General features: G+C 51.4%; 1 protein-coding gene across 7 annotated transcripts; it reads left to right on the forward strand.

The window, feature by feature from the left end:
- Window positions 1–1,571: 1,571 nt before the first annotated feature.
- FCGRT (Fc gamma receptor and transporter) lies at window positions 1,572–14,791 on the forward strand. 7 transcript variants are annotated; one of them, XM_058280601.2, is made up of 8 exons: window positions 1,572–1,833; window positions 2,354–2,417; window positions 7,187–7,273; window positions 7,910–8,161; window positions 8,525–8,800; window positions 13,344–13,613; window positions 14,167–14,283; window positions 14,463–14,791. In XM_058280601.2, exons 3-8 carry the CDS (start codon window positions 7,201–7,203, stop codon window positions 14,570–14,572), a joined length of 1,098 nt encoding a protein of 365 aa, XP_058136584.1. In that variant the 5' UTR covers window positions 1,572–1,833; window positions 2,354–2,417; window positions 7,187–7,200; the 3' UTR covers window positions 14,573–14,791. The 7 variants fall into 7 exon arrangements, with proteins under 7 accessions (XP_058136584.1, XP_058136585.1, XP_058136586.1 ...); XM_058280602.2 differs by lacking the exon at window positions 2,354–2,417 and having other exon boundaries at window positions 1,572–1,870; XM_058280603.2 differs by lacking the exon at window positions 2,354–2,417.
- The last annotated feature ends 1,258 nt before the right edge of the window (window positions 14,792–16,049 follow it).

A 16,049-nucleotide genomic window follows, 5' to 3' on the forward strand; every position in this document is an offset into this window, starting at 1 on the left:
TTTCCTCCCACGCCTGCCCATCGTGCCAGCTCACTGTCTTCTTTAGGAGGCACCAGGACCTGAACCAGGGACCTCCCTTGTGGTAGGCGGGAGCCCAGTTGCCTGAGCCACATCCGCTTCCTGCTATCTCTATTTTCCCAAACCTGTCTTGTCTCTTTCTATATATATTTTTCCTCTCATCTTTCTTTCTCCATTTCCGTCATCTGTCCACCTACCTACCTTGCTGTCTGCCTGCCCGTCGCTCCACCACTCTGTCTTGCCTGGGAAGGTTCTGGATACAGCAGGGCCCCGGAAGAATGACAACAGAGGGAACGCAGGAGTGGCCTGGGGGCCCCGGACAGAAACGAGAGGAATTTGAAAAGGTCTGCTGACAGGGAGAGGGCCCGGGGCTGGGGGCCACCCTGCGTGCTCGCGGCCGCCGTGTTGTCTTCTCCTCCTTCTGCTGGGTCCTGGGCATGGGCGGGCAGACTCCACGGGATGTGGCTCCCTGAGGCGCACTGCTGGTCGCGGGTGCTATTGTGGGACCCCAGGAGCATGGGGTGGGCACCCGAGATGAGCAGAGGCAGAGCGCGAGCGAGGAGGGGCCCTCGTCACAGGGGCATCGCACCAGGGCTGCGCTGGGTCCCGTCGGGGGGCTCTCGAGGCCGCCCAGAGCCGGCCTCCCTGTGGGGACGTTACACCAGGGCCCAAGAGTCCAGGGGCCTGGGCACACTTGGGGAGGACCTCAGCCACCCCACGGAGCACCTGGGCCACTGAAGCCAGCAGGTGGGCCCGAGGAGCCTTCCAGGGGGGTCCTGGCAATGTCGTCACAGTCCCTGGGGCCATGGGGCCGAGAGTGGGTCCTCAGAGCAGGACCGAGAAGCGCCAAGGAAAAGGCCGGCAGGGCGCTGCGGGGCCGGGGGCACTAAAACCCTGCAGAGAGGAGTCACAGCCGAGGCCCTCGGGGCATCACAGTGGGGCTCGCGGGGGCTGTTGTCGCAGTGCCTGGGGCTGTTCCATCCAGCCGCATCCTGGGGGACGGAGGGGACGGCCAGGGCCATGGCAGTCCCCCAGGGCATTTTGGGGACGAGCGAAGGGTGCTGTCATAAGATTCGTGGACATCCTGCAGTGTCCTACACAGACCCCAGGGGTGACGCGGCCCATGTTCTAGCTGGACCCCAAGAGTAACAGGAACGAATGGAGGCGCCTCAATAGGTTCCACATGGCGTGACCCTGTGACCCAGCGCCCGCTGCCAGAGCGCTGAAAACAGGTGCCCAGCCGAGGACGCGGCGCGGTGTGCCACGGTCACGGGGCGGAAACGAGCCAAGCGGCCATCAGTGGAGGAAGGGCCCAGCAAATTGTGGTCCAGCCAGGGGTGGCAGTTTGGCATGATTTATGAGTTCCAAAAATAGATATTGGATTACGTTTGTAAACTGGTCGGTCTCTCTGGGCATGTTAGATTATATTGGATTCAGAGGTTTCACTTTTCCTAGATTAAATAATGACTAAGGCTTTGATTGGGCCACGTCCGCAGGACGTTGAGTCCCCGCCCACCAAGGGGCTCACAGAAAAACCACACCGCAGAGAAGGGGGTTTGAAGTTTTGAGCTGGAGCCCAGGAAGCGAACACACAGGAGAAGAACACAGAGGAATGGAGATGGCTCCTTAGACACGGGAGGAGCCCCGGGGAGAGAGACTGAGCCGTTCGCCTGAGAGTCTACAGCTGGCCTTGTGGAGAGAGCACAGCAGCCGAGCCCAGTGAGAAACGGGCCGGGAAGAGAGGGACCCAGGAAGCCTGACGTCCCTGGCGGACGTCGGCCGCCAACTTGCCCCAGCGGGTGGCAACAGACGTCGGTGAGAGAAGTAACTTGTGCTTTATGGCCTGGTAACTGTAAGTGTCCCCCCCAGATCAGTACCCTTTGTAACAGCCCCGATGCCTGGTGTCCCACCTCGGCACCCCCTTGGCTGACTGATCCACCAGGCATGGGGCAGTGTTCAGCCGCAGACAGGAAGGCGGCTCCGGGCCGCGCTCCCCACGGGTGAACCCTGGGGGCATCCTGTTCAGTGAAGTCACCTGACACGGCGGCGCAGCCACTGAGATTTTTCACTGTTATGAAATATCTAAGCAGAGTGAATTCATAGGGACAGAAAAGTAACTAGGAGGTTAGCAGGGGCTTGGCAGGGTGGGGGCTGGGAGGGCTGGGCCGTTATTGCCTGATGGCGACAGTTTCTGGTCTGGGCGATGAAAATAATAATGGATGGTGGTGGTGGTAGTACACTATCGTAAAAGTACTTAAAGCCCCTGAAAAGTGGTTAACATGGCAAATGTTATGCTATATATGTTGCCACAATTTTTTTTTTTTAACTTTTAAAGGTCAGGAAACAAAACATCCATAACCCAAAAGTTGGGGATTTTTACATCTGAAGACAACTCCCAGGTATTAAGTCTCTATCGATTGTAAATCATTTTCATAGAAGATATTTTTTTGCTCTTTAAGTCAACTTTATTTCAACTGCAAAAAAAAAACTATAGACAAAAAATTATGGAAGCATTACTTTAAAAATTATTTTTTTAAAGTAAACTTTATTTCAACTTCAAAAAAATAAAATAACGACAAAATTATGGAAGCGGGACTTTAACAAGTTCCGCTCAGGCACATTTATCTCATTTAATCCTAAAAACAATCTCAGCTGTTTGCCAGTGTTCGGAACGATGCATAGAGCACAGATCGGATAATTGACACGACCAAGTTCTCCTTGTTAATGAAGGAAATGAAGGGGAAGAAAAATGCTTACTCATAGTCATATGTCATAAAACTAAACCCCATATTGGTTTTTTACCCTCAGCATTGATATAGTAACTTCTTTGCCTTTGCTACAAATATTATACAAAACTACTGTTAACTAGAGTTTATAAGTTACATTAGTTATATTTTTCTCATTTATGTCTATATTCTAAACACCATGTAGTAGAACATTCTTGTATTTATATTAACCATAATCCTCATCTACCACCAAAATCACTGTTATACAGTCCCAAGATTATCCTCTAGCTCTCTTTCTTTTTTTTTAGCTGTCTCTCAATTAACCTTAACTCCCTAGATTATCCCTTTCAGCCTCAGTCACATTTATAAATCAGCTGTGTTTGTTATACTCACTCTAACAGGTTACCATCAACTCCACCCCTTACCACATATCTACAATCGACTTATTAAACATTTTACAGACATCCATCATCAGCTCCTGCTTCTCAGCCCACACTCTGTCTCCTCCTAACCTATACTCCATAGGTTAACTCCATAAGTTCACTCATCCTGTTTAGTTCATATCAGTGGGACCATACAGTATTTGTCCTTTTGCAGCTGGTTTATTTCATTCAACATAATATCCTCAAGATTTGTCCGTGTCGTCCTGTGCTTGCCTGGTTCCTTTCTCCTTACAGCTGAATCGTCTTTCATCGTAGGAATATATCACATCTTGTTTATCTGTTCCTCGGATGACGGGCACTTAGGCTGTCTCCATCTTTTAGCAACTGTGAATAACGCTGCTACAAACATCAGTGTGCAAATATCTGTCCGTGTCCTTGCTCTCAGTTCTGAACATATTCCCAGTAGCAGGATTGCCAGATCATATGGCAGTTCTATATTTAGCTTCCTGAGGAACCGCCAAACTGTCTTCCACAGAGGCTGCACCGTTCTACATTCCCAGCAACAGTGAAGGACTATTCCTGTTTCTCCACATCCTCTCCAGCACTTGTAGTTTTCTGTATATATATCTTTTTCATAATGGCCATTCTCTAAGGTCTGAAATGATATCTCGCTGTAGTTTTTTTTAAGATTTATTTTATTTATTTATTCCCCACTCCCCCCCTTTTTTTTTTTTAAGATTTATTTATTTCTCTCCCCGTCCCCCCTGTTGTCTACACCCTGTGTCCATTTGCTGTGTGTTCTTCTGTGTCCGCTGGTATTCTCATCAGGCAGCACTGGGGATCTGTGTCTCTCTTTGTTGCATCAGCTCTCCATGTGTGTGGCGCCCTTCCTGGGCAGGCTGCAGTTTTGCACAGGGCGGCTCTCCTTGCGCAGGGGCCACTCCTTGCCCTGGGGGCACCCTTACACGGGGGCATCCCTGCGTGGGCCAGCACTCCTTGGGTGCAGCAGCACTGCGTGTGGGCCAGCTCACCACACGAGCCAGGAGGCCCTGGGTTTTGAACCCTTAGACCTTCTATATGGTAGGCGGACGCTCTATTGAGCCACATCCGCTTCCCTCCGCCTCACTGTTTGTGCTTGCTGTGAACCCAGAGCCTCCTGTATGGTAGACGGGAGCCCAACTGCCCGAGCCACAGCCGCTTCCCCCTCATTGTAGTTTTGATCTGCATTTCCCTAATAGCTGATGATGTTGAACATCTTTTCGTATGCTTTTTTGGCCATTTGTATTTCCTCTTTGGAAAATTGACTGTTCAAGTCTTTTGCCCCTTTTTAAATTGGGTTGCTTGTCTTTTTGTCATTGAGTTATGTGATCTCTTTATACAACATAGAAATCAAATCCTTGTCAGAGAAGTAGTTTCCAAAGATTTTCTCCCATTGAGTAGGATGTCATTTCACCTTTATCAAAATCGTTTGAAATGCACAAGTGTTCAGTTTTTGAGGAAGTCCCATTTATCTATTTTTTTCTTACATTGCTTGTGCTTTGGGTATAAGGTCCAATAAATCAACACCTACCACAAGGTCTTTTTTTTTTTTTTTTTTTTTGAGGGCTGGGCGTTGAACTCAGGATCTCGTGTGTGAGGAGCTGGTGTAGCTCAGTGGTTGAGCACTGGCTCCCCACCAGAGCTTGAAGATGTTTCTCTACATTTTCTTCTGGGAGTTTTATGGCTCTAGTTTCTATATTTAGGTCCTTGGTCCATTTTGAGTTAATTTTTGTATATGGTGTGAGATAGGGTCAACTTTCTTTTATGTATGGATATCCAGCTTTCCCAGCACCATTTGTTGAATAGACTGTTCTGATGTGGCTGAGTGGTAACAGCCTGGTCAAAAAATTACTTGACTGTAGATGTGAGGGTCTATTTCTGAACTCTCAATTCTATTCCATTGGTTCATCTGTCAATTTTATCCTAGTACCATGCTGTTTTTAACATGGTGGCTAAATTATATGCTTTTAAAAAAAAAGGTTATCCCCCCCCCCCTTGTTGTTTGTGCTTGCTGTCTGCTCTGTGTTCATTGTGTGCTCGTCTTCTTTTTAGGAGGCATCAGGAACTGAACCCAGAACCTCCCATGTGGGAGGGAGGCTCCCAATCCTCTACTCCCTGTTTGTTGCATCTCTCATTGTCTTTCCTTGTTGTGTCTCCTTGTTGCATCATCTTGTTGCAACCACTCACTGTGCCAGCCCATTGGGTCAGCTTGCTGTCTTGCTTGTCTTCTTTAGGAGGAACTGGGAACTGAACCTGGGACCTCCCTTGTGGTAGGCAGGCGCCCAACTGCTTGAACTACATCCATTTCCCCATAATATGACTTTTTTTTTTTTTAATATTTATTTATTACCCCATAATATGACTTAAAGTTGGGAAGTGAGAGTCCTCCAACTTCATTCTTCTTTTTAAGGCATTTTTAGCTCTTTGGCGGCCCTTACCCTTCCGGATAAATTTGATCATTGGCTTTTCCAATTTTACAAAGAAAGCTGTTGGAATTTTTATCAGGATTGGGTTGAAACTGCATATCTGTTTCGGTAAAATTGACATCTTAACGATATGCAGTCTTCCAACCCATGAACACAGAACGTCCTTCATTTATTTAGAAGATATTTTTGTACAAATTTTACATGTATTCAAGAGCTGGACATAAATCCATCTCTGTTGTGTTTTAACAGAGGGGCAGGGGAGGGGAACAGGAAGAAAAGTTTTGGATACAACTATTTAAAAGTGGAGTAGACACGAAGGGGGCAAACCCCACCTTTACAGTATCTACAGTAAATAGTTCAAAAACCTTTCACCCTTGGGTGTCTTTCCTGAAAGCCTACTTCCCAGCTACTAGCCAATCCATGCCGATTAGTTAAAACGAGTGCCCTTGGAATATCTTTTATGCCACTGGGTAAATGATTCATCCTGCCCACTGCTGCAGCACGTGCAACACCCCGCAGGGCCGGGCGGGGTCTAACCTAGGACCCTGCGAGAAAGGCTGGCAAACAAGAGAGCCCAAGTTTTCAAGAGAAGGGAACGGAAGCCTAACGGCAGGGGCGGGCGCTGGGGGGCGCTGGGGGGCGCTGGGGGGCGCTGGGGGCGCCGGGGGGCGCTGGGGGCCGGGGGGCAGGCTGTTGCTTCTGGGTGGTGTGAAGGAAAGCTGCAGGAGTCCTTGCAGGGGACGCTGGCGGAAGGCGCCTGGGAAGCTCTGATTACAGCAGGGCCTCCTGGAGGCCGGGGCCGGGGCGGTGGGGGGGGGGACCGAGATAAGAAGGGTCCCACGGGGGCCTCCAAATTTTGGACTCTGAGAGTTCTGAGTTTCAGCTCCAGCGTTGTCATGAACAGGCTGGGGGGCTGGCGCCCTCGGGGAAAAAAAAAAAAAAAAGACAAAAATCCAAAACAGAGCGAAGGAAGGAAAGAGAGACGCGCACAGGCCAAAAGTTTCCCGGAGGCCGAGGCGGCGGGAGGCCGGGCGCGGGTGTGCCCTGCAGCTGGGGGGCGGGGCTGGGCCTTCCCGGAGCGGGGCGCAGGCTCGGGACAGGATGTAAGAGAGGAACTGGGGTCTCCAGTCACGGGAGCCGGCGGGAGCGCAGGCAGGCAGGGAGCGGCGCTGCGGGGCGCGCGGGGGGCGCGCGGGGCCGAGGCCGGCGGGCCGGGGCCCCGCTCGCGGGTCTGAGGGCGGAGGCGCCGGGGCCCCGCTCGCGGGCCTGAGGGAGGAGGAACTGGGGCCGGGGTCTGCGGGAGGCGCAGGGGCCCCGCGCGCGGGTCCGAGGGAGGAGCCGGGCCCCGCTCCGCGCGCCGCAGCCAATCGCCGCCCTGTAACTAATTAACCAGCTGGGCGAGTTACTGGGTGAAAGTTCGCTGGGTGCGCGGGCGCGGGACGGTGCGGGTGGGGCCGTCGAGCCGAGCGCCCGCCGACCCGAGCCCCGACTGAGCCCCGACCCGCGCCCCGGCGCCTGGGTGCGGCGGCCCCGCGGGCGCCGGGCGAGGGGCGCGCGCGGGGGTCGGGGAGTCACTGCCTCCCGCCCGCCCCAGGTCGCCCTCTCAGGATGGGGGTCCCCAGGCCTCAGCCCTGGGATCTCGGGCTCTTGCTGCTGCTCCTTCCTGGGACGCTGGGCTCAGGTGAGGGACCCCCGGGCCTGGGGCGCGGGCGCGGGGGGCGGGCGAAGAGGCCGGGAAGCACCATCCCCCCCGAGACCTGCACTTCCCCCTCCGCGCTGCCCTTGTCGCTTTACCTCCCGCCGGCAGTCTGTCTGAGAGCCACCTCTTCCCCCTCTCTGGGTCCCCGTCCTCCTCCCTCTGGGTCCCTGTCCTCCTCCCTCGGGGTCTCCGCCCCCTCCCTCTGGGTCCCCGTCACCCCCTCTGGGTCTTTGTCCCCGCTCTCTGGGCTTATATCCCTCCTTCTCAGGGACTCTGTCCCCCTCTCTCTGCATTGCTGTCCCCCTCTTTTCTTGGTCTCCCACCTCCCAGAGTTGCCAAAAAATAGATATCCACTTTAATTTGACACTGCATGGTACATACTTACAGTGAACAATTAGTATTGTTTATCTGAAACTCAGATTTAACCAGCGGACCTGCATTTTCAGTCCCTAAACCTGGCGACTGCACCCCTCTTTCTGATTTCTGCCCTCTGTACCCCCATTCTGCACCTTTCTGGGGTCCCAGGCTAGCCTGCCGCGTCCCCTCCGCCCCCATGTCCCCCTCCCGCCGCGCCCACCGCACCCGCGCGCCCTCTCACTCCTCCCCTGGCCCCTGCAGACAGCCGGCTGGCCCTCCTGTACCACGTCACGGCCGTGACCGCCCCGGCCCCGGGGACACCTGCCTTCTGGGTGTCGGGCTGGCTGGGCCCTCAGCAGTACCTGAGCTACACCAGCCTGCGGGCCCAGGCCGAGCCCTGCGGGGCGTGGGTCTGGGAGACCCAGGTGTCCTGGTACTGGGAGAAGGAGACCATGGACCTGCGCAAGAAGGAGAAGCTCTTCCTCCAGGCTCTCCAAGCCCTGGGGGACGGAGGTGAGGCCCATACGCCTCCACCTGGGCAGTGGGTCTGAGGGCGGAGAGCTGGGTCTGGACCCCTGGTCTGAGGGAGGAGGGCTGGGCCTGGACCCCTGGTCTGAGGGAGGAGGTCTGGGCCTGGACTCCTGGTCTGAGGGAGGAGGACTGGGCCTGGACCCCTGATCTGAGGGAGGAGGTCTGGGCCTGGACTCCTGGTCTGAGGGAGGAGGGGCTGGGCCTGGACGCCTGGGTCTGAGAGAGGAGGGCTGGGACTGGACGCCTGGTCTGAGGGAGGAGGGCTGGGCCTGGACGCCTGGTCTGAGGGAGGAGGGCTGGAGCCTGGATCCCTGGGCCCTGCTCACCTCTGTGTGGACACCCCAGGTCCCTACACCCTGCAGGGCCTGCTGGGCTGTGAGCTGGGCCCTGACAATGCCTCAGTGCCCACGGCCAAGTTCGCCCTGAACGGCGAGGAGTTCCTGACTTTCGACCCCAAGCTGGGCACCTGGTCGGAGGACTGGCCCGAGGCCCGCCTCATCACCGACAAGTGGAAGGAGCAAGCCGAGACCATCAGGCAGGAGAAGACGTTCCTGCTCTCCTCCTGTCCCCAGCGGCTGCTGGGCCACCTGGAGAGGGGCCGTGGAAACCTGGAGTGGAAGGGTGAGGACCCCCCGCCTCGTTTCTTCCTCTCCATCGCCAGAGCGCCCCACTCAGGCCTCATCCTCTCCCCTGGAACCATCTCCCCAGCCTCCACCCTGGCCCCCAGCCTCCACCCTGACCTCTAGCCTCCACCCTGGCCCCAGCCTCTACCCTGGCCTCTAGCCTCCACCCTGGCCCCAGCCTCTACCCTGGCCTCTAGCCTCCATCCTGGCCCCCAGCCTCCACCCTGACCTCTAGCCTCCACCCTGGCCCCCAGCCTCCACCCTGGCCTCCAGCCTCCAGTCTTCCCGCTGCGGCCCATCCCCCCACACCATCCCTGGACTAACCCCAGCTCCCCTCCAACCCGTCCCGCTTCACTTTTCTCCACCTGCCCATCTTGGTCAACACTCCAGCCACACACCACAGCTAGCCAGGACCCCTCGGATCCCTCTCCTCCGGCCTGGAAGTCCCTTCCCAATTTCTCCACGCATTCCACGCCTGGGCGTTCCTCCAGCCCCAGCTGCCTGTCGCCCCTCTGGGAAGCCGTCCCTCGACCCTGTAGTTCGAGTCAGCTGTTCTTTCCCAGCAAATATTGGCTGAGTGAATTACTGTGCCAGACACTGTTACAGGCCTCTGGGCAAAGGAGGAAGGGAATTGGCAGCGAAATTACATTTGCAAAAAAAAAAAAAAGAGGGGGGGAGGAAGGGATGCCACATTTACCCTCCCATGGCCCCTGGGCTGCTGGGAAAGATAGATGTCGAATGCAGAGTGGCACCAACAATTACACCAAGGGCCACAAAGGGACCCAACCAGGCCGTTTGTCTTTGTTTTCTTTAACTTTTTTTTCTTAATTATGGAAAATCTCCAATCACACTTTAGTACAATAGGATAACGAACCCCCTTCTAGCCTCATCACCATGTAGTGGGATTGTATTTGTGATTTAATTTTAATTATTATTATTTTTAAGAAAGTACTGGATTTCGAACCTGGGATCTTGTTCATGGGAAGCAGGTGCTCAACCACTTGAGCTACATCCGTTCCCCTGTGATTTTATTTTTTTACTAGCAATGTGTTACATTATTGGCCATTTAGGTACCCACATTTTTGGAGTGCCTGTTCGAGTCTTTTGCCCATTTTTCAGTGGGAATTCTTGTCTTTTTTTTCTTATGTTCTTAATAGATTCCAGATGTGAGTTCTTTTTCTGACATTTTTAATGTAAATAAGCCAGTCCCTGCCTTCGCTTGTCTTTTCACTCCCTTAATGAAACCTTTTGATGAACAAACCTCCTTAATTTGAATGATGTTCTATTTTTCAGTCTTTTATTTTGTAACTTTCTGTGTGTCCCGTTTAAGAAATCTTTTTTTCTAAAGGTATTTTCCTATTTTCTTCTAGAAATTCGGTTTGTTTAGCTTTTACATTTAGCTGTATGATCCTTATTGAGTTAATTTCTGTGTATAATGTGAGATAAGGGTTAAGGTTGATATTTTTCCTATATGGATATCCAGATGACCCAGCATCATTCCTTGCAAAGACCGTCACCCACATCCACCCACCCCTGCCAACAACACATACACACACACTGAATTGCAGTGGAGCCTTTTTATAAAGTAGGTATGGATCTGTTTCACTTCTAGACTATTCCATTGATCTGTTGGTCTCTTCTTGCACTTATTTCATGATTAATACAGCTTTATAGTAAGTTTTGCTATCTAGTATTTTAAGTTTTCCAAATGGATTTTTCTTGTTAAATATTGCCTTGGTTTTCCTAGATCATTTGCATTTCTATATATATATTTTAGAATGTGCTTATCAAGTTTGATTATGATTAAATTGTATCTGTAGATCAATTTGGGGAAAACTGACATCTTAACATCTTAAGTTTGCTAATCCATGAACATGGTATAGCCCTTCGTTTATTTAGGGCTTTAATTACTTTCAGGAATATTTTATGGTTTTCAGTGTAATGTTTATTCCTAAGTATTTGATATTTCTTGATGCTACTGTGAATGATTTTAATGTTTAGGTGTTTTTTGGTACAGTTCTGTGAGCTTTTTAAAGTGTTTATTGTTGTAACATCCGTATACCTTAAAACATATTTTTTAAAAATGTATTTCTAATTGTTTGTAGCTAGTTTATAGAAATACTGTTGTTTTTTGTTTTTTTTTTTAAGATTTCTTTCTTTCTTTCTCTCCCCTTCCCTCCCTCCTCCCAGTTGTCTGCTCTCTGTGTCCATTTGCTGTGTGCTCTTCTGTGATGGCTTCCATTCTTATCAATGGCACCAGGAATCTGTGTTTCTTTTTGTTGCATCATCTTGTGTCAGCTCTCCATGTGTGCAGTGCCATTCTTGGGCAGGCTGCACTTTCTTTCGCACTGGGTGGCTCTCCTTATGGGGCATGTTCCTTTTGTGTGGGGCTCCCCTACGCGGGGACACCCCTGTGTGGCAGGGCACTCCTTGCGCGCATCAGCGCTGCGCATGGGCCAGCTCCACATGGTCAAGGAGACCCCGGGTTTGAACCGCAGACCTCCCATGTGGTAGGTGAACACCCTATCCATTGGGCCAAGTCTGCTTCCCGGATTTTTTTTTTTAAGATTTATTTTATTTATTTATTCCCACCCCCTCCCCCCATGCCGCTCGTGCTTTCGGTCTGCTTTCTGTGTCCATTCACTGTGCGTTCTTCTTGTCTGCCTGTCTTCTCTTTAGGAGGCACTGGGAACCAATCCTGGGACCGTCCAACCTGGGAGAGAGGCACTCAATCGCTTGAGCCACCTCAGCTCCCTGGTTTGTTTTGTTTCTCGTTGTCTTTCCTCTGTGTCTCTTTTTCATTGCATCATCTGGTTGCATCAGCTCTCTACGTGGGCCAGTTCTCCTTCACCAGGAGGCCCCGGGAACCAAACCAGGGACCACCCATATGGTAGATGGGAGCCCAGTCGCTTGAGCCGCATCTGCTTCCCTGCTGATTTTTATATAATTAATTACCTTGTATTCAGACACTTTGCTAAATTTACTTTATATCCTTTTTTTAAAATTTTTAATAAGCATGGTCTTATTGTGCTATTTATTTTTAAAGCCTTATTTATTTCCCTCCCCCTCATTGTTTTGCATTCACTATCTGCTTTCTCTGTCCATCCACTGTGTTCTTCTGTATCTGCTTGACTTCTCCTTAGGCAGCACCGGGAACCGATCCTGGGACCTTCCGGAGTGGGGAAGAGGTGCTCAGTCTCTGTGCCACCTCAGCTCCCTGGTCTGCTGCATCTCTTATTGTCTCTCCTCTGTGTCTCTTTTTGTTACATCATCTTGCTGTACCAGCTCTCCACGTGGGCCAGCACTCTGTGCGGGCCAGCACGACTGCACGAAACAGCATTCCTGTATGGGCCAGAATGCTGTGTGGGCCAGCTCGCCCTCACCAGGAGGCCAGGGAATTGAACCCTGGACCTCCTATATGGTAGGTGGGAGCCCAGTCGCTTGAGCCACATCCGCTTCCCCACTTATTTCTAATAGTACTTTGCAGATCCTTTTGGCTCAATTCATCTTTGACACATTTTCTTTTTCTTTTTTTTCCCCCAATTTTAATACATTTTAAATACCTTTTTCTTATCTTATTGCTCTGACAAGGATCGCCAGGACAATATTGCATAATAGTTTGTATGTCTAAATCATGGAGAAAGCATTCCACCTGTTACCGGGAAGTATGATGTTAGTTATAGGTTTTTCATAGATTCTCACTGTCAAATTAAGGAAGTTCTTTTCAACTCCTAGTTTGAAAGGGTTTTTTTTTTTTTTTCTAATCATGAATGCGTGTTTACTTTTATCAACTTTTTTCTGCGTCTCTTGAGACGGCCATTTGTTTTTTCCTGTATTCTGTTATGTGGTAAATTATATTGACTGATTTTTCAATATATTTAGATATAATTGGATTGCACTTTACTTGATCATGATGCATTATGCTTTATATAAATTGCTGGATTCTATTTACTAATATTTTGTTTCAGAGTTCTGAGTCTATTTTCATGAGAGACATCCGTGTTAAATTTCCTTTCTTGCAATTGTCCTTGTGAGGTTTTGTTATCAAGGTTACCCTGACCTCATCCAATGTGTTGGGAAATTTCTTCTTACTTTATTCCCTGAAAGACTGTATAGGAATAGTATTATTTTTTCCTTAATTGGTTTGAAGAATTCAGCAATGATGTCACCTGGGCCAGGAGTTTTACTTGTGGAAAAGTTTTACATTATAGATTAAATTTTAAAAATGGATCTAGGACTACCCAGGTCTTAATTTCTTCTTGTGTCAGTCTTGGAAGGTGGTATTGCTCAGGAATGTGTTTGGTTCATTTTATCTTGTTTTTTGTTTTCTACGTTCAGTTCATTTTAATTTTCAGATGCGTTGGCCTGGCAGTTTTCATACTCTCTTCCTACCGTTGTTTTCTTCCCCTCTTACTGGCTGTAGGATGTGTATGGTGGCACCCAGTGACCGCCCTTGCCAGTGTGCTTCCCTTTTGTTTATTTGTTCGGGCTCTTTTGCCCGCACGCCCCATTCCCAGAACAACCCTGCTGTTTGTCTGCAGAGCCCCCCTCTATGCGCCTGCGGGCCCGGCCGGGCAGCCCTGGCTTTTCCGTGCTCACGTGCAGTGCCTTCTCCTTCTTCCCGCCTGAACTGCAAATGCGATTCCTCCGGAATGGGCTGGCGGCTGGCGAGGGCGAGGGCGGCCGCGGCCCCAACGGCGACGGGTCCTTCCATGCCTGGTCTTCGCTCACGGTCAAAAGTGGCGATGAACATCACTACCACTGCCTCGTGCAGCACGCAGGGCTGCCGCAGCCCCTCACCGTGGAGCTGGGTGAGGTCCTGCTGGGCGGCGGTCCTCCCTGCTTCTGATTACCCTTCGCCCCACTGCTGCCGGTCCCCCTTGCGTCTGGCTCTGCTGTGAACAGTTCTTCAGACAGGCTGACAGCCCCCTTTCCTGCGTTGCTTGTCTTCTCCAAGTCTGCTGCCGGTCCTCCCTGAGTCTGACTGCCTTCCCTCCTGCTGTCGCTGGTTTGCATGAAGTCTGACAACTCATTGGCTGCTACTGCCAGTCCTTCCCGGGACTGACTACCTACTGCCTTGCTACTGCCAGTCCTCCATGAGTCTGACCTTCTGCTCTGCAACTGCTTGTCATCCTTGAATTGGAACGTCCCCTACCCTGGTGCTACCTGTCCCTTGGCCAGGCTGGTTCTGAAATCCAGCCTGGGGACATTCTGCCCAAACCTGGATTGTCACCCGCCCAGCCTTTCCTCTGCCCACCCTCACCTCCAGACACTGGGTGCTGGGCTCTCGGAGGGGGCAGCCAGCTTCCTGTCCTGACGCCGACGGGGTGGAGGGCCCCGTCTCACAGGCTTCTCTGGCTGCAGAATTGCCAGCCAGGTCCTCGGTGAAGGTGGTTGGCATCGTCTTCAGCATCTTGCTGCTCATGGCACTGGCTGCAGGAGGAGTTCTGCTTTGGTGGAGGATGGGGAACAGGTTGCCAGGTGTGTGGCACTTAGAGGGGCAGGGACCCAGAGACGGGGGTGGAGACCCAGAGGGTGGGGGCAGAGGCCCATGGTAATAGAGAAAGAGAAGGAGACACACAAGAAATGGGGGGCGGGTGCGGAGGACGGAGACCCAGAGGGTTCCAGAAAATCTCATGCGCCCCTCTTCCTCTCCCCAGTCTTTTGGCCCCCCCGCAGCGGGGATGACGTGGGCACCCTCTTGCCCACTCCTGGCCAGCCCCAGGACGCCGACTCTCAGGATGTGAATGCGTTCCCGGTGGCAACCTGACCGGCCCCCGAGTCTGGCTGCTGTCAGCTAATGTCATCATCTCCCTTTCACGCTGTGAGACCTCCAGATGGAATCCTGGCATTTCTGAGCCTCCAGAAGGAGTCCTGGGCCCAGTGTCCTCCTTCTGGACCACTCCTGTGGCCTGCCTCAGTTTCCTCTTCTGATATGATGTATATGCCTTTTTTCCATCTCCACATATAACATGATTTTGGGCCGGAATCCTTGTGTTCTCATCATTTCAAATTTGCAGGCAGGGGAGGCAAGGGAACGGGTGGGGGGTGTCTGTGGTGGAAGCCTGAGCTTCAGCTGTCACCGCGGCTAACATGTTGTCATGGTGGGACCTGCCAAATCGAGGCACTGCTTCACATATTTTTCAGTCATAAAATCCACATATACTTTTTCTTTTTTAAGATTTATTTTTTTATTTATTTCTCTCCCCTTCCCCCTGTTGTCTGCTGTCTGTCCATTTGCTGTGTGTTCTGTGTCTGCTTGCATTCTTGTCAGCAGCACAGGAATCTGTCTCTTTTTGTTGCGTCATCTTGCTGCGTCAGCTCTCCCTGTGTGCGGCACCACTCCTCAGCAGGCTGCGTTTTTCACACGGGGTGGCTCTCCTTACAAGGCGTACCCCTTGCGCGTGAGGCTCCCCTACGCAGGGGACACCCCTGCGTGGCACAGCGCTCCTTGCACACATCGGCACTGTGTGTGGGCCAGCTCACCACACGGGTAAGGAGGCCCTGGGTTTGAACCCTGGACCTCCCTTGTGGTAGGTGGATACTCTATCCGTTGAGCCAAATCCTCATCCCCACATGTACTTATCGAATGCCTAAACTCTGACGAGCATTTTGAGAAATTCTTGGCTGGAACTTGACCAGAATCCCTCTTGATGGAGTGGAGGTAAAGTTATTCCCTCGTTAAGAGTAGGGACTGCCTCCCCTGGCCCCTGGATTCCTGGTCTGTCTGTATTTTTTTTTTTTTTTTTTTACTTTTTAAAAATTTAATTGCCTTTTTTTTTTTTTCAAAGATACATAGATCACAAAAATGTTACATGAAAAAATGTAAAAGGTTCCCACATACCCCACACCTCACTCTCCGACTCCTCCCACATCAACAACCTCTTTCATCATCGTGGCACATTCATTGCGCTTGGTGAATACATTTTGGAGCACTGCTGCACCGCATGGATTACAGTTTACGTTTGTAGTTTACAACCTCCCGCAGTATATTCAGTGGGTTGTGTATGGCAGGATATATAATGTCCAGCATCCGTCCCTGCAATATCATTTAGGACAACTCCAAGTCCCGAAAATGCCCCCACATCACACCTCTTCTTCCCTCTCCCTGCCCTCAGCAACTCCCGGGCCACTGTCTCCATATCAACGCTACAACTTCTTCAATTGCTAGAGTCTCCATAGTTCTATAGTAGAATACTAGTAAATCCACTCTAATCCATAGTTTATTCCTCCATCCTGTGGCCCCT

The sequence above is a fragment of the Dasypus novemcinctus genome, chromosome 18 (genome assembly GCF_030445035.2).
Source record: "Dasypus novemcinctus isolate mDasNov1 chromosome 18, mDasNov1.1.hap2, whole genome shotgun sequence".
Classification (NCBI taxonomy): domain Eukaryota; kingdom Metazoa; phylum Chordata; class Mammalia; order Cingulata; family Dasypodidae; genus Dasypus; species Dasypus novemcinctus.